Genomic DNA, 18,603 nt, shown 5'->3' with positions numbered 1-18,603 from the left:
GCTAGTGGAAAATTCCTTCAGGGAGACATTTTCCATTTTGGTAAAGCAAAGTTGTAACCTCGATTTGATGCATTGTTATTGGCAAAGCAAGTTGTTACTCTTTGAGTTATGAATTGTTATCTTGGTGAAGTTGAACTTGTCTACTTTCACGTTTGGAGTGTAGAAAGTTCCATAAATGGCGTGCCGCGTGATTGCTTTAGTAGAATTTTAGCTCAAACTGGTAGAACCATTCAACCATGGATGCCTAACAGGGATCGTTGTACTTCATAAAACACAAAGTTTCACATACAAAGATATATCAAAGAAAACTACCATAGATTTCAAACTTTGTCAAAGTGCTATGTGTCTTGATTAGCAAAAACTCCTAACTATGCAATATCATAGTAGATAAGTTGCCATTAGTAATATTCTTTTTAACATTTATCGCCCGATTTTTGTGTGTGTGTGTGTGGAGCATGTCTGATATTCTTTTTAACTCTTTATCGCCCGATATATCGCACTTGAATTTCAGCCGATATGCGGCGCTTTATACTATCTCTAGGCACAGAAGCTGCTAAAAAATGCTGTTGGTGGTGTAAATCTTTTCTGTGTGCCAACCTCTCCATCACAAATCCACCCCCCCCCCCCCCCCCCCCCCCCCCCCCTCCCCCCCCCCGCACACCCCACACCCTCCTCTCCTCCTGCATCCACCGCGCCATGTCTCAGGAAGGAGCCAACCTGCCCCAAGAAGTGGAGGGGAGCCATGATCAGGCCACCGCCCCCCACGGCAGCATCCCGGCGACGGCGACCGTGATGCCGGCTGGTTCCAACTCCAGCTCTGTCAGCATGCTGGCCAGCGCCGTCAACAACGCTGGGTTGTCCGAGCGTTCCAGCCCGGCGGTGCTCTCTACCGGTGAGGACAGCAACGCCGTGTCCAAGATCGCCAGCCCGGCGGTGCTCCAGGCCGGCGAGGACAGCAGCGTCGCGTCCAAGATCGCCAGCCCGGCGGTGCTCCTTGCCAGCGAGGAAAACAAAGCCGAGTTCAAGCCCGCAAGCCCGGCAGTGCTCCTTGCCCGCGAGGAGAAGGGCAACGACGCTGCTGGGTCCAAGCTCGCTAGCCCGGCGATGCTCCATGACTGCGACAACAGCAAAGCCGGGTCCCATGCTGGCGTGGACAACAACGCCGCCCGATCCAAGCTCACCAGCCCGACGGTGCTCCACGCCGGCGATGGTAACAACGGCGGATCCAAGATCGCCAGCCCGGCCGTGCCCCAGGCCATCGTGGACAATAGCACCGGGTCCAAGCACGACAGCCCGGCGGTGCTCCATGCCGGCGAGCACAACAACGCCGGGTTCAAGGTCCCAAACCCCGCAGTGCTCCATGCCAGAAAGGACATGGACAACAACGCCGGGCAACCCAAGTTCGCCAGCCCGGTGTTGCTCCATGCTGGCGAGGACAACAAAGCTAGGACCAAGCTCGCCATCCAGGCGGTGTCCCATGCCGGCGGTAACGCCGGGTCGTCCAGGCTCACCAGATCGGCGGCGGCTGCGCTCCATGCCGCCAAGGAGAACGCATCCAAGCTCGCCATCCAGGTGGTGCCCCGCCCCCATGCCGGCAAGGACAACAACGCTGGGTCGTCCAAGGCGGTCGACGCCGGCGAGAGCAACCTCAGCAACGCCAAGGAGGGAAAGACCAACGTAGCTGGAGAACAACATGCCCATGAGGGCGACGTGGGCGGCGTCAGCGGGAAGGGCAACGCCGCCGCGGTGGAGGACGCAGACCCCAACTTGCACACCTTTACGGAGAGGGAGCGGAGGAAGAAGATGAAGAACATGTTCAGCACCCTGCACGCGCTCCTCCCCCAGCTCCCCGACAAGGTCCGTGCATGGCTCTTTTTTTTTCTTTTCTTGATTGAAGTTTTCCATGGGCGATGTCGAGATGATGTGCGCGCGCAAGTTGAAAAGAATCGTTCCTTTGTTTTTCTTCGCTGTTTTCGTAATTTTTTCTATTCATATGCGCAGATCACCAACTACATGCGTTGCCACGAATTCTATATTTTCACTTATTAGTGCTTGCTTTGGCAATGCTGTGATCATTAGAAGTAAATGGGGGAACTTCTATATTTCTTATTAGATAAAATTTGCTCGAGGACACCGTAGAAACGTGTAATTGGCCGACACACACCGTCAAACGGAGAATTTGCTCAGTACCATACAAATCTGTGGTTGTTTGCTAGTGGACGCCGCACCGAATAAAATAATTATTTCCACCATTACAGATAGCGGTGTGTGTCCGGTAGGCAGGGGCAAAAATGTCTACTCACTACGCTTTCTCTCTCCCGAGCAGTGGAAATGATTATTTTATTCGGCTATGTCTACTGGCAAACAACCACAAATTTGTAATGGTAGTGGACAAATTCTTCGTTTATTGGTGTGTGCCGGCCAATTGCACATTTCTATATACGGTGTCCTCCAGCAAAATTTGCCTTCTTATCACTAAAGCATTTATGGAGTTCCCCACATCCGAATTTTATCTTCTCTGTCTTCGCACTGCATCCTTCATCAGCTAGGTTAGGTTTTAGATCTCGAATTTGGATGCAAATAGTAAGGAGGCAAGGGCATTCTAATTTTTCTAGTTATATAGTTTTTGCTATACTCCAAGACACACATTCTATGTAGATACATAATAAAAACTATGTATCTAGAAAAGGTAGTACGGCTTACAATTTGGAGCAGAGGCAGTAGTAAATAACGCGTTAGCACTAGATCTTTATGTTAGGCTATTGGGTATGAGTTAGCATGTCAACGGATTGGATGCTACAAATTTGGCATGATGTTACCGAAGACGAGCACTAGATGTGGATACCCGATCCAAATAAGGGAAAAAGTCAATATAGCCTGTTGGGTTTGGATCCATTCGATATGCACTTAAAATTACCCCCTCCGTCCTGTAATATAGTGCATTCTAGCATTTAAAAATTTGTCCTTAAATATAATTTATTCTAGAGGACAAAAACCAATTTTACATTAGATACTTTCCATTTATCAACCAATCACCATTAATCACGTTGATGATAGCGTCTGATTAGGAAACAAAATAAGGGTACATGCGTCTTTTATGTTCTCCCTTAATTTGTCTTAAAATTCCTAGAATTCACTATATTATATGACAGAGGGAGTAAAGTACTACTGTACATAATGGCTTGATGTAGTTTCTTGTTTTTGATGGAAATACAGCTATGAGGCTTGATGTAGTTTCTTGTTTTGGATGGAAATCCAGCTCACAAAATAAATTAGGGGAGAAAATCACATAACTTAGCTTCTTGAGAAATCATATACGCCAGCTAAACATGTTTATGGAAAGGCCAACCTGACTAGTGCATTGAGTGGGTTAGACCTTCAATTTCTAGTCCACTCTAATTCTCTGGGCCGGGCTTGGGCTTCGTTTTCTTGCATCTGGGCACTGAAGCCCGAAAAGAGCCTAGACCTATTGGTAAAAATGCATGGTGCCTAGGGACAGGCTCGGGCTTTTCTTTTTCTTTGGCTCGGTGTCAGCCTTTGGGTGGGCTCGGGATGTAGGATTTGTCATCGGGCTTTTTAAAGCACGTCCTAGCCCATGGTCTGAACATGTCTAATGTCTGCCCCGATTTGTTTTCACACACCCCCCCCTCCCTCCAGCTTCAATCGCCTTATTCCAATATCGCCTCTTCCATCATTCTAATCTCTCATCTTAGCCATCTTCCTTCGCAACATAAAGCATCCTCCCTAATTTTCCATTATGGATTTTATTGCATACTAACCCCTCCCCCCTCGTCATCATATCCCTCCTCTCCCAGACCACGCTAGCAGCATGACTGGGAAGCTACAATGAGGATTTGGAAAGTGGAATCACTTGGCAATTGGAACATTTGATATCTAAATGTACATTTGATATATATATCTAAATGTGGAATACTCCATGTTCAGTGAATTGTGTACTAGAGGGTGTGACACCCCCTCCCCTGAAGGGACAATTTCTTAATTTTCATTAAAGCTAAGGAAACTGCAATACCTTCTTTTGCCATCGGTGTGCCCATGGCATCTGAGGCCTAGGCATATGGTGATGACAGATAAATAAGGGATTATACAAAATTGCGTTGACAAGTAAGAAACTATTGCCCTGATGAGTATAGTTGGTCCTGCCTTATTAATATAGGCTGTTTATTTAGAGCGTAATAATCGGCACCGATGTTTGGCCAAATGAGTGGTTACTACTATGCATTATGGTTATAGTAGGAATGTGCTTTGAACCTTTTATGAGTGTTTTCAGTTAATTTTATTGGACTTGGATTCACCTTTTGTTCTGTCTTAATCTTTCATTTCGTAAATATGCATGTGTTCTATTGGTAATTCAATGATTTTTCAGGGAACGTTTCCAGTTGTGCAAATATGCGTCGATTTCAGCAAATGTTTCTTCGTTCGATTTTATAATTAGTAATTCAATGATTCTTCAGTTGTATTGGTAGCATGTGCTGTAGCACAGTTATAATGGGAAAAACTGTAGAACGAAACTACTTCCTTGAAATTTTGCAATGACTTGTATATATTTGAAGAGTTAAAAGAAATGGATACAATGAATACCGTACAGTTTATGCTCAAATTTATATGATGATGCTGCAGGCTGACAAGGCCACCATAGTTGGGGAGGCCGTAACCTACATCAGGACTCTGGAAGGCACCCTCCAGAAGCTGGAGAAGATGAAGCTGGAGCGCAAGCGCGCGCTGGCGGCGCAGCAGCACGGCCAGCAGCAGCAGCTGGTGGTGGGTGCCGGCAGCAGCAGCCGCGCGTCGTCCGCGCGCCACCCCGCACCAGCGCTGCCAGCACCAGCACCGGCGTCGTCGAGGGAGGCGAACCTGGCGGACATGGTCCACAGCTTGGCACAGCAGGCCGCCGTGGCCGCCGCGAACAAGGCCCTGGCAGTGGCGGCGGCGGCGGCCGGGGCCGGGGCGGGCGGCTCCGGGTCCTCCTCCTCCGGTGCCGCAGCCAACGCGCAGCTGCCCCGTGGCGCGGTGCCGTTCCCGGCGCCCGCGGCGGGGTTCCAGACGTGGTCCGGGCAGAACGTGGTGGTGAGCGTGGCCAACAACGAGGCGTACATCAACCTGCATTGCCCACGGGAGCCCGGCACGCTGACTAAGGCGCTGTTCGTGCTGGAGAGGCACAGCATCGAGGTCGTCACCACCACCATCTCCACCCACGACGGCTTCCGCATGTACGGCATCCATGCCCGCGTAAGTCATCAAACAAACATTATTACCAGCTGGGTTCCTTCTTCTCTCTCTTGTAGGAGTAGCTTCTATATATCTATAATCTATAGCTGGGACCTTACAAATTTTTGTTTGCGTCGTGGACGATGGACCTGCAGGCCAATCCGGCTTCGGCCTCGGCTCGCTTTCCGGAGAATCTGTGTGCTGAAGACAGGTTCAAGCTGGCGGTGTCGGAGATGGTGCAGCTCATCAACATCTGATCTGAGGCCAACGCGCTCATGCTCATGCTCGCCAATGCAACAAATCGCTCTGCTCCTTGGACTTGGAGTTGAGCTATGCTATGCTGCTGCCGTCGTCGTCGTTTCGTGTTAAGACTTTAGTCTGGTCGTCGTTGAACTCTTTTAATTTGTTTCTCAAGGAGTCTGGTTCGTATCAAGTTTGGTCGTCGGTTTGAACTGTTTTGTTTCTGAAAAAAAAGAGAGTCTGGTTCGTGTCAAGTTTGGTTGTCGGTTGAACTGCATGTTTTATGTCTCAAGATAAGAAGAGTCTGGTTCGTACCGTATAATAATAAGTACTGTTTCGTATAATAAGTACTGTTTGAAGTTAAACCTGTCGTGGATGACCTGTATGATATAGTTTGCTGCTCAGTAAGGTACGTTCGGTTCACAGAGAATCACGTCCTGAAACTGTTCCAGCCAAAAATACTTGTGTAATTTGTACAGGGTCAGCCTTCACCGGGAATCATTCCTAGCAGGAATGACACTAGCCGAACGAGCCCTAGGCTTTGTTTGGTTCCTTCGGATTGACACAATGTGGATGGTTTCAGAGCCAATCCGGAGGACCGAACAAGGCCTAATGGAGTTGCAGACATGCTTGCTACTCGATCAGACAATTCTGGGGGCCGTGGCCTCGTTGCTGTTCGCGACCCTCTCGTAAATTTTGAGCAGATCTGATGTTCCAATGCATGCGAAGTGAATCCGCAAATGCATATGCATGGATTGCTGGCTTGCTGCCTTGATGCCCAACACTTCCTGTTATTCTGTTTCCTCGTAGTTATTAGGACTGGACTAGTCATCGAACTTATGAGAGCATCAGTTCATTGGTTCACTGGTTCAACCATTGAGAATTGAAATAGCTGTAGACCGTATAAATTGAACCGGTGACGAATTAAATACTTCGACCCTCATATACAAGTCCATGCATACACAAGAGTTGGCTATGTAATAGTATAGCTAGCTTTTTTTTTTCTTTTAAAAATTGAATCTCCAATGTTTCCTTACGAAACACAGTTCCTGTTTGACAAACCCAACCTTATAGCTTTCCTATATTTGGGAATTATTAGTTACACCCATGATCAGAAACTAAAATAGTTTTTCTTTCTTTGGCAGGTGACATGACGATGAAAAATAAAATGATTTCATTTTTTCTATAGTTTTAGTATTTCATTTTGCCATTGGCAAGACAGCTTGCTCCTTCAATACTTTGTTCGTTCAAGCGAACAATTCATTGATGTTCAACAACCCCAATACAAATTGCTGGAGAAGATGATGCAAGGTAGGAAGGGCTGTTCGATTTAGGCCATGACAACAACATTTACCATCTTTTGTCTGTAATTTGTACTTTCCTTGTTCAGCTAATAAAATTCTCTGCAGGGGCTTTGGCCCCTTCAGTTTTCTCAAAAAAAAAAAACATTTACCATCATAGTATTTAGCCAACAAAATAAGCCACATTATGATCTAAAAATTACGAGATTAATCAAGAAAAATACATTCATAGTTTGATTTTATGATGAACTAATGGCTTAGATTAAATCAAATCGTTCATTCCTAATATAACTTTAAGATAATATTCAGAAAAAAGAAAATAACCTAGGTTGTTGGATTTTATGATGACGATCTAACAGTTTTAGATCAAATCAAAGAGTCTATGCCTAATTCAATTATAAGATTGATTTTAAAAAAGGATTAACATACAACTAGAAAATATGCCATTTTTGGCTCCTCACTCACAGATTTGACACAAATGATTACAAAATTATCACTGGAGCTGTTTTTTTGCCAAACATTTTTCAAAATGTCTCAGCTTCACCAGAAAAGTTGCTCCACAAGATAAGGTAGAAGTTGCTCCACAAGAGGAGGTGGAGTGCCCTTTTAGGCTGGAGCCTAGCCAAACTAGCCCGTAGTGGGTGACAATTGTAGCCCTATTCATCTATTAAAAGGGTCAACCTTCCCTGGAAAAAGGACCAAGGCCTCTATGGGAGATGGAAGTGCATAGTTTGACAAAAACCTGTTCTGTATTGTAATGTAATCCTACTCATCTATGATATAAAGGTCAATTTTCCCTACAAAATAGGGTTAATTAGAGCAATGCCTTTATAAATTCAATGTTTTTGAGAAATACCACTACTTTTCATCTAATAATGTTGGTACTATTATAATTCGTTTGAAACATGAAATATTCCACTTTGTACACCCATGGGCTACTTGGGCCCACCTATAGCCGATCATATTTTTGTATAGACCAAAATGCCCTTGCCATTTTGCCTCTCTCCACTCGTAGACATGTGGGCCCCATCTGTCATCCCTTACCTCTCCTTCACTGCTCAACTCCAGGCACCGTGTGCCACATGCCGCCGCCATCACACGCTGCTCTCCTTTCCTATGTCGTGAGCGACCGCTGCCTATGGTCCCCATCGCTGGAGTAGGCGGCACTTGAACTTGCCGTCCTCCGTGAGAGCCTAGCAGTGGTTGGCAATGATGGTTATGAAGTCCGTGGGCGTATCTGCTACACCGCGCACTCCACTCGCACGTGCGTTGCCTCCTGCACAGTCGTCATTGGTTGAGCCCATCCCACCAGGTAAATGTCTCTAGCAAGTGGAGGACACCATCAGGCGCATCTTCGGCGAGCAGCATGACCAGTGTTACAGTGGAGGAGGTGAACGATGGAGATAGGTGTTGGACTAGGGTCCTAGGGGGTTCCCCATAGGGTTTACTACTTGGATGGGCCCTGGGCTAGCCCACGATCTGTTGAAGGACATGAGACAAGGTGGCATGGTCTTCAAGCTATTCAAGATCAACTTAGTCGGCTTACTAAGAAAGCTAGATTCTATAATAGGACTAGGACTCTTCTATTGTAACCGGCTAGGACTAGATACATGCCCTTATCCTCTCCCCTATATAAAGATAGGTACGATGCACTCCTTGTAGACACAATCATATCAATCAATCCAACGCAAAAGGCTACACGCCGTATGGACGTAAGGCTATTACTCGATCACGAGGGCCCAAACCAGTATAAATCGTTTGTCTCTTTGTGTTCACCGTCGGGTTCCGCGTACGTCAAAGCCCACCAACCATCATCTCGTGTAACCCCATGATGAGTTGCCGATCATCAAACACTGACAGCTAGCGTGCCAAGTAGGGGCTTTCGACGACTTTGTGATCGAGAGCTCGACGGACCTCAACAACATGATTTTTGTGGGGGGATCCACCTTCATCTTTGGCTCCTGGATCTACATAGCGGATGACTTCGGCCAGCTTCAGAGTCGTCTCATAGAGATCCTAGTGCATCAAGTTTCTCCAGCCGCTTCAACAGCCACGCTGGATCTGCTCGCCGAGAAATTTTCACATCTTTCGATTTCTGATCCAACTCAGACTCGAGAGGCTATGGAGAGCAAAGACTCCCACTCGGACATAAGCAATCTATCCGGGTTGGAGATCCAATCTAAAGTCCAACTTGAAGACCCAAGTTGTTTTCCACTCGGACTCAAGAATTCAGCTTCAATCTATCAAGATACGATTAGCTACCTCAGACAGTCAGAGCAAGAGATCCCATTGATAGGTCCTCAGAAGGGCTTGGTCTTATCTATCACGCCCGAGGGATGCATCATTCACTGGCTAGGCTCCTAACCTAGTACTTCCTCTTCGGATTCATCTCGTCTAGTTGGCATGGTGGAGCTCCTACCCTATCAAGATGGTAGCACTGTTCCAGCCGATGCTGACCATGGCTCCACAGAGATCCTGGAGAACACGATGACTATAGAGTTTGGGATGCACTTGACACCAAGGCATTCTAGAGAAGTCTTCATGGCCTGGTCACCCACCCCATATCCCTATGCCATAGGCTCTAGATATTCAAGATAGAGAGGAGACTTTGTCCAACTTCTCCCTGGATGCTCCAGCACCCGGCGGAGAGACTGACGAGCAGAAGATGGCTAGGGAAATGAATAACAAAGCGTGATAGGCCCATCACAACTGAGCCTAACACCACAGGGAAGAGTGGGAGGTATCAGTCGGCTTGTCGTGAAGTTGAACGACATCGCTTGGCTGTAGAAGCCGAAGCCGAACAACGTTTTCAAGATCAAGAAAGGAATCAACAATGCCGAGGACTGTGACAACATAAGAGCTTCAACATCATGTAACATCAGTGCCGACTTCATGGAAGTTGCTGGTCACAGGGTCTTTACCACGCCCTACGCTAATGTCTACGCTCTATCAAATGAGCTAGCTGTAACACCCTAGGTGTTTGCCACCAGTTAAGCAATGGGTTTGAGCTAAAACATGGTATATTAAGTGATGATGAAGATGTCAAGGTCAAACCTATAGAAACGAGCCCCAACCTAAACTTGGATATTGCACCTTTGCTCGCCTATAGACCCCTTTTCAAGATATATGCTTGGGTGGTGTGATTGGGATATCTTCATGTGTCTCACATCAATACCCATCTATATTGGACACTCAAAAAGTTTCATGAAGTTTGGAATAAAAAAAGTCACATGAAATGATAAGTTATATCCTTGTTGGAATGATTTTACTAAGTGCTTGAATTGCACTATTAAGTGAATGAGAACATGAGATGTCAACCAAATCTTGCAACCATGCCCAAATGACTCTAGATGAACTCTACAACAAAAGTCATGAAAGGTTCATGTTGGGCAAATGCCAAGAAAATGCTCCAATGGATCAAAAAGGATAATTTAAGCTTCATCGTGATCCTACTTTGGTCAAAGTAGGACAGTAGGTTCTATACCAGTTTTGAGGTTGGACCTTAAATGAAAGTTGTAGTCCATATCATGTAGAACAAACTTTGTTTTTGGACTAAGAGCTAGATCAGCTTGAAAGTAAGTCAAATCGAGGTCACAAGATCGAATTTGCTGTTGTTTTCAGCACTTAGAAATATTCTAAGTCTGGAGTTTCGCTAAGCAACGACGTTGGCATTCCACGTTCTTCGAAATTCGTTAAGCAACTTGAGTTGGTCCAAAAATAAAAGTTGAAGGTTATATTATGGAGAAGAGCATGCAAAAAGTTGCACTGAGTTTGACCGAGTTTTGACCTCTGAAAGTGAATTTCCGTGACCATTATCAAGGCGCTGACACTGACAGTTTGTGGCCTAATTACCCGTTGTTGAAGAGCTCTAATGACCTTGGTCTCTTAATGAAAAATGTAGAGTAGGCCGAGGTGAACAAACTTCATTTTTGGCCCAAGGACTGATTCGGCCTGGAAGTGGCCCAAATTGGCTCCCCACGTCGCCCTCACCGACGCCCGCCACGTGCTTGGGGAAATGCCCGAACGGCGATGCGTGTTGTGAACGTGGCCGCCATGCGCCTCCGCCGCTGCCGCGCGTCCCACCTTCGGCCACGCGCCCTGTGCCCTGCTGCCGATGAGGAGGGGCACCAGCACGCCCTCTCCTTCCCCCTCTCCACTCCCTGCTCGATCCCTCTCGCGCTCTCCTCGCTCCCGTGCAGCTGTCCACCATGGTCGGCGACACTCAAGCTCGCTGCCGCCGCGTTTCCTTGCCCACGGCCTCCCTCCACCCAAATGAACCACAGGACCACCTTCCTCTCACCATGCCGCGCCTCTAGACCTCCTTTACTGGCGCCTTTGGCCGCTGATGCTCCCCGCCGTCGGAGCAGCTGCCTGTCGCCGCCGCGGCTACTATGGCCGCGCCACCACAGGCCGCGTCGGGCCAAGCTGGGCAGCCCAGCGTGTGTGTGCGGGACCCCTGGTCCTCCCCCGCCACTCCACCGTCACCATCGACGCCCACAGTCGGCCGGAGCCGCGAGCCGGCCGCTCCTCTGCTCTGTTTTCCGACCAGGGGCTTCGTGCTAGAATTCGAGAAAAGAGAAGGGCCTTTCTGCAGAACCTGTGACTCATGTGAATAGTGCCATAAGGACTGGTTTGTAATTATTTTGCAGGAACTTTGGAAATTCATAGTAAATCGTAGAAAATTCATAAAATAGTAAATGAGAACTTTTTGGAATCCTTGTGAAATTGTCTATACAGTGGATCTATAATATGACATGTTTTAGTTTAAATATTTTGCGGTAAAAATAGATTTGTGCAGTAAGGTTGTAATGCTAGTTGAATTTATTATTTTTCATAACTATAGATCTAGGGCTCCAAATGAAGTGAAATTTTTGTGGCATGCTACTCATGTGATAATTGATGTGTGGTAAAAATTTCATGAGTATTGGGTGAAGTATGAGTGAGTTATTGGTTTATCTCGCTCTCACATGAATTCTTGCTTTAGCAACTTGTTCTTTTCATAGAGGTTGCTATACATATTCAAATGGAGTAAAATTTGTACATTAGACTATTGAGAGTATATGTGAGCCACTGTAATTTTTGTAGAAGTTATTGTGCACTTTTGGTATATGTTCATTAAGTCACCTTGTTATCTAAAATAAATTAAGAAATGCATTAAAAGAATTTATTTGGTCATGGACACTAGGTTTTCTGGTGTTCTTTAGTCATGTGTGAAATGTTGGTAAAGTTGGTTTTGCCCAATTATGTATTTACAACATAAGTTAATAATTATTTTCTTGCCGATGTGGTTTATGGACAGATCTAGAAACTTAGCAAAGTTCTTCATGATAATGTGCCTTGTTGTGAAACTTGTTTATACAAAAGTTGTAGATAATTCATGTATCTAGCTTCTAGTAAAATTTGGTGTCATTTGGCCAAGTAGTTTAAGAGTTACAGCTGTTTAAAGTTGGGTTTCAGAAATGGCTGTTTTCTGTCAATTGTGGACCAGTTTCTGTAAATGGATATATTTGACTTAGTTAACTTAAGAATCATGATAATATGATTAAAGATGAATTGTAGAAAATTCCATAAGCTTTCCAGATTGTCTTGTTGCATGTCATTTGGATTTGTGTAACTCTAGTTATAGCTAAATCTTGTAGCTGCTGTTTGCATGTCCAGAAATTGGCAGATTCCAATTATAGTGTTTGCTTGTATATTGTTTAGTGTGACTTATGCCTTGAATGATGATCGAGTTAGAGCACCTGAGATCTTGGGATCTTGTGCCATGCTTGATGTGCTTGCTCTCTATAGTTAGTGGTGTGAGGTTAGTTAAATAGCTATTGGTGTCTGTCTTGCATAATCTTGTGTTTATCTTGAATGCTTATGTGATGCATCTTGTGTTACAATTCATCATATTCATACACATGCATCTTGCATCTCATTTAGGTACGCTAGATGAACCTCGTGAAGGACGGGATGTTGGAGCCGAACTCGGAGACGGTGCAAGCTAACTGAACTGACTTGTGTCGGGTCCCAGGCAAGCCCCGGAGCATTCTAAGTCTCCTACTTTATAAAAGCAATTCTTTCTATATACGAGTTATATATTGTTGTATTAAGTTATAGGAGTTGATCAAAACCGTTGATGCATTTATTACTGTCCTTGCCTACCTTATTACCTTTTTACCTTGTTAGGTCAGGATCGAATAACTACTTAGCCTTGCTTAGACCAGTAGCGATCGGAGATATCCGGTCACCTACATTATAGGTGGTTACTGGAAGAATTTAGCTATGGAAAGAATGATATCCTGGAATTAATCATGTGTGATAGATAATTGGAGACCGGACGGAAAAAGTTGGAGGCAACCAGACAGGGTTCTGGGGTGCTGTTAGTTTCCGTCTGTGTCGATTAAGGACCGACTGTTGTTGGCCCTCGAGTCATGTTGAACGCATGCCTTACATTTAGCTGGCCGGATAAAGTACCTTCCGACCGCGAAGCTGGGAGATTATTCGGGCCGAGTAGATTGCCCGCAGCGCACTGTGTCGAAGCAGGTGTGGTAGGACACGGGGGCGAGATGATAAGACCAAAGTGCAATCGGTCGGCCCCCGGGTACATGTGGTTCCTAGCAAACTCGAGATTCCTGGATAGTTGACTCGGTGATCAATATCTCACTTTAGCGGGTGAGTGAGGTTTGTGTAAGGAATAAATCACCAGCTGGTTAGGAATCGATTCGAATCACCATCGCTCCTAGATAGTGAGCACTTGACTCAAGTTACGGCATCGTAGTAATTATTATGGAACAAGTATGGTTATCTGGATGATATGGGATATGCTAAATCTAAATTGGTAACTGGATGTTATTGGTTAATCAAGTGATTGCTATAGTATAGGTGCTTACCTAGATGGATAGGTCATAATAAAGATGATGCAAAGTACTTAAAATGGTTTCTTCATGATAGCTTATGCTTTTCGCAAACAAGTCAACTAGCCCACTAAAGAAAGCCATGCATAATCCTTGGTGTCGCTTTATTTTGGTTTAAGACGGGTAAGTCTGGCTGAGTACATTCGAGTACTTAGGGTTTATCCCACCTTGTTGTAGGTGATGTTCTCGACCTATTGAAGATGGTGGCTAACCACCAGTGGGCTCGATGATTCTATACTTAGTTCTCATCTATATGCTTTTGTTGGATGATGTCACTATGCTAGTAATATATTAGAACTTATATTAATGTAATCATTTGAAAGCTATGTTGTTTTCACTAAGCGGTTTTGAAACCCAAACTTGTACTATTACTTGTTAACCCCTTTGTAATATTATTTTCGCTGCAACCCGATGTATGTGATATGTATTTGCTTAATCACGTGATCTTGGTTGTGATGTTGATTTACCGAGGTCTTTCGGGACACTCAGCGGACTACCGGGTTTATATTAGTGAAAGTATGGGTGTGTCAACGTGTTAACGGGGACAACCGTACTTGATCTTGTATAAATTAGGTGGTTCTGTCACACTAGCCGCCCTAGAAAACCCAACTGATGATCAACAACGCCTCAAGGTCATTCTAGAATCCATAGCCCTACAGATGCAAGAAGCAAGGGGGCCCTCCACCGCCAACCCTTCTCGAGGGCCAGATCCTCACGCTCCTGCCAATTCTCAACAAGGGGGCGCACAACGAGTACCAGCCTTTTCACATCTAGGGCCATAGGGTAACCAGAAAAGGAACTAGAGTGCTATGCAGTCGACCTACCGTCATGAAGGGTACCACTATAATAACAGGGAAGGCAGAGGCGAGTCCGAGTACAGGGAAACTGGCATCTCCCTTGACTTATTCCTGTGCTTCTCGGACATACTCCTTTCCGTCCGACTTTCCTACAAATTCAAGCCATCCAACCACTCCAAGTACAATGGGAAGACAAAACCCAATCAATAGTTGCGTATCTACTCCCAGTCAATAGAGTTGGCTGGTGGTGATGGTGATATCAAAGTTCTATATTTCCCTATGGCACTCGAGACTGTGCCACTTGCCTGGTTTGACAAGCTATGACCCAACTCCATCGATACTTGGGAACAACTCTGATGGGGATTTAACTTCACCAAGAAAAATCAGCCCCTAAAACTCTGGAGTTCAAATTGTGATTTCTATAACAAAAGTTTACTTGCAGGGAAAAGAAGAAAAGCGAAAAGCGAAAATTTGACTTCGTCAGAAAGATTTTGGCTTCGCTGAAGAGATCTCGTCTTCACTGGAGAAAAGAAGAAAGCAAGATTAGGCAAAGACAAGAGTTTGACTTCGCCTAACATTCTAGGAGAAGAAGAAAATCAAAGCAGAAATTGATTAAGTCTAGAAGATGAAGACATCAATAAAGTTGATGTGCAAAAGTTGAAGAATGAAGACTCAAAATGGAAAAAGAGCACTTCGCCCTTGTAGTTGGAAGGGGTTGTAACTATTTGAGTTGGGGGTAAAATAGTCATTTTATGTAAATTACGAAGGCTAGGACCCCTATAAATGCCTCCTCTGACATGTATAGTACGATCATGAAATGAATACAACTTTGCCTTGTGTTCCAACTTTGATGCTTGAGTAATTTCTTACCCCACATCTGGCGCCCACCGTTTGTGTGTGCTCGAAAACTCTCACGACCACGCGAAGTTAATGGGCAAACCTAACAAGAAAGTTACCACTAGGGTAACCGAAGATGACCCACCAACAGTCGAAGACTAAAGTCTCAAAAAAGATGCACCCCAAGACCCAAGTTCTTCAAAAGCAAGTGAAGCCGAAAAACAAAGACAAAGAATTAGAAGAGCAAGTGCTGAGAAAGCAAAAAGAACTTGAAGAATGTCGCGCAAGAGCAAGAGAAAAGTCTCTCAAACAAAGAATAGAAGAAGCTGAAGCCACCCTTCGTGAACTAAATGAACAACTCCAAAATGCAAGCCACGAAGTTATACATTTAGATGAACCAAATTCATCAACAAAAGCTTCTCAAGAGAAGAATTTCCAAAAGTCATTCATATCAATTGACACAAGCTCTCCCTTGTCAATGAACTTGCAGCTAGCACAATAGCCCTTGGGGTACAAATTTAACATGATACCAACTTTGATGGCCAATCTGACCCGAGGCAATTTTTGATGAGTTTTGAAGCTATAGTAATTTCTAGAGGCGATGATGAAACAACATTGGCAAAACCTCTTGTCATGGCAGTTAAAGGACTAGCACAACAATGGTACTCTTCACTGAAAGCAAAATCCATATATTCATGGGATCAACTTAAAGCAAACTTGCTTATTGACTTTCAAGGATTTTGACTAGCTGGCCTCACAGACATAGATCTGTTCAATTACAAGCAGCAAATCAAAGAGCCTCTAAGCCAATATTTTAAAAGATTCATCCAAATCAAGGCACAAATTCCAAATATCCCAGATGAAGTGGTAATAATAGTTGCAATTAAAGGGCTTCGGGTAGGCCAATGCGCTTCTCATCTTGCTCGAGAAAAACCAAGTACAGTCGCTGAGCTTTACGAAGTCATTCAAAAATATTGCAAGTCAGATGACGACTACAGAAAAAGAATCAAAGAAGAAAATAACTTCAGGGCTCAAATCAAGCAAAACAACAACTTCCATCCTCCAAAACCAAACAACTATGAGCGGAGACCATTTACACCATACAATCAAGTCAATCAAATTGAGAATGACAACAATTCAACAACCGAAAGTGATTATGCTCACCAAAATCAATATAACCAGTGAAGTCAATTCAATGAAAGAACATTTGAAAGAGGAGGCTATGTCACAAGAGGAATAGGAGGAAGAGGAAGAGGCAGAGCACCTTTAAAACCTAAAGATATGTACTGCATTATTCATGACAAAGGGGTTGGGCGTACATCTAAAATGTGTCACAAAGTTAAGAAAGGCATCGAAGAAGCCCAAGAAGAGAACAGGGCACCAAGCCAATAAAAAATTATCAATCATGTGAGGCAAGAACCACAAAGTCCTCATCAAACTTATTACCCAATGCATTATGGACATGCCCAAGCATTACTTCCAGGGCCACCCCCCGCATACAACTACGAACCACTAGCAATGTATCATCCCATGCAAATTCAATGGAGGCAAAATCAATCTCAGCAATCCAATGTTCTATCAGCACAACCTGAAGCTTCAGTTACAAACAACAACCCACAAAACAGCCAGGCCAAGCAAGAGAACTACTCCCCGTTAGTCTTAGCGGTGAACAATAATACCCTCTGGGTTTGGAAAACTTCCTTGATTTATCAGCCATCGTCACAGTGTTGTCTGGTCCATGTTTTCTTTCCTAATGTCTGATGTTTCGATGATTTCGCTTGTCCGGGTTGTCTTGGTTATTTTTATCTGAGAACCTTTCTCGTGTCTTTTCCTCTGCAGTAATCATCTTTTCTACTGTGCGTCTGAATTCTTCATTGTTTCTCGGGTTTTCTTTGCAGAAGTCTTGAAATTGCCACCTAGCCATAATTCCGTGAGAGAAAGCTTTGATTACTTCTCGTTCGGTGATGTCATGTACTTGGGCACGTAGTTCGCCAAATCGTCGATAGTAATTTCTGAGAGTTTTGCCTCCTTTCTGCTTGAGTCCTTTTAATTCTGCGTAGGTGATGGGGTGCATAATGATACCCATAAAATTTCCACAGAAAACTCTTTGCAAGTCTTCCTAATTTCTGATTGACCCTGGGTTTAATTTGTTGAACCATTGGAGGGGCATGGTTTCCAGTGCCATGGGAAAAAAAATAAGCTCTTGATATCGTCGTCTCCTCCGGCTAGTTCAATCGATTATGAGTAAATTTTGAGCCACTGTCTTGGTTCGGTCTTGCCATCATATTTAGAGTGGTTGGACGGCTTGAACTTGTGAGGTAGTCATATTGAAGCAAGTCTATTTGCAAAACAGGGGAATCTATCATGCGTTCTGGCTTCTTTGTATTCTGATTCGGCACCTTCTTCCTACCAATTGTCGTTTTGGTGAGAGTAGTTCTGCGGGGATGTCTAAATAGGTACTTCGCTTCTGATCTTCCTTGGTTGTTCGATTCGGTAATTTGGACTATGGTCCCTTCTACTTTCTCTGTTGTGACTTCCGCTTGGTCCAAGTCTCTCGAAAGCGCACTTCTTTTGATTTTGATCTTCCTTCCTACGAGATGTTGTCCTAGCGGGTAGTCTTGAGCGGGCCCTTCTGTCGTACATCCTTAGGGCTGCTGATTGGAGGAGGTCTCGGAGCTGTTCCTGTATTTCACTGGGAAGTGATGTCACTCCGAGTTCTTCTAGTGCTTCTCGAATCTTATTGTAGGGTGTATTCGTCATACGTCTTTCTTCAACTTCTTGTTCTGATTTTTTCTTGTCATACTTAGCCAGATCTGACTCATATTTGATCCAAGCTTCCTTGCGCTACCTAGCACGGTGTTGGCGTCCTTGTTTTAATTTGTTTCTTCTTTCTCTGGCTTGCCTCTGACTCTCAGTCTCACCATTGTGCCCCTAGATAAAGGGTGATAAGTTGGACTCAGATTCGTTTGATGACCTGATGTCTGGTGCTTCTAGGGAGACCAGAGGTGATCGAGGATGGTGAACCATAAATACTTCTCGTGTGTGAATTATTCTGTTATTGGTGTTGGTTTCCACACTGTCGGAATTGTTGATAATTTTGGTAGAGGCTTCAAGGTCGCAGATCAAATCTCCCTCTTGGTAGGGTAGAATTGCTGTCGTCGTCGTGCTGATTAGTTTGGTACCGTTGTCCTCAGGAACAGAACCTGGCCAGTGGATTATGCAGTCTTGAGATGTTATAGTTAGTACGAGACCTTCCTGAGCTTCTTTCAGTGGCATTCTAAGCACCGGATCGAGGGATCCTTC

General features: G+C 44.8%; 1 protein-coding gene across 1 annotated transcript; it reads left to right on the top strand.

The window, feature by feature from the left end:
- The first annotated feature begins 696 nt into the window (after positions 1-696).
- LOC136492902 (probable endo-1,3(4)-beta-glucanase An02g00850) lies at positions 697-5,483 on the top strand. Its single transcript, XM_066488947.1, has 3 exons — positions 697-1,857; positions 4,639-5,247; positions 5,382-5,483. Exons 1-3 carry the CDS (start codon positions 697-699, stop codon positions 5,481-5,483), a joined length of 1,872 nt encoding a protein of 623 aa, XP_066345044.1.
- The last annotated feature ends 13,120 nt before the right edge of the window (positions 5,484-18,603 follow it).

The sequence above is a fragment of the Miscanthus floridulus genome, chromosome 11 (genome assembly GCF_019320115.1).
Source record: "Miscanthus floridulus cultivar M001 chromosome 11, ASM1932011v1, whole genome shotgun sequence".
NCBI lineage: Eukaryota > Viridiplantae > Streptophyta > Magnoliopsida > Poales > Poaceae > Miscanthus > Miscanthus floridulus.
This window is presented reverse-complemented; position numbering and strand designations above follow the sequence as displayed.

What these genes read in the sequence shown, in the direction of transcription:
- LOC136492902 (XM_066488947.1), top strand. Translation starts at nt 697, where the DNA reads ATGTCTCAGGAAGGAGCCAACCTGCCCCAAGAAGTGGAGGGGAGCCAT. An exon ending in TCCCCCAGCTCCCCGACAAG is followed by an intron (nt 1,858 to 4,638) that starts GTCCGTGCATGG and finishes ATGATGCTGCAG; the next exon opens with GCTGACAAGGCCACCATAGT. An exon ending in TGTACGGCATCCATGCCCGC is followed by an intron (nt 5,248 to 5,381) that starts GTAAGTCATCAA and finishes ATGGACCTGCAG; the next exon opens with GCCAATCCGGCTTCGGCCTC.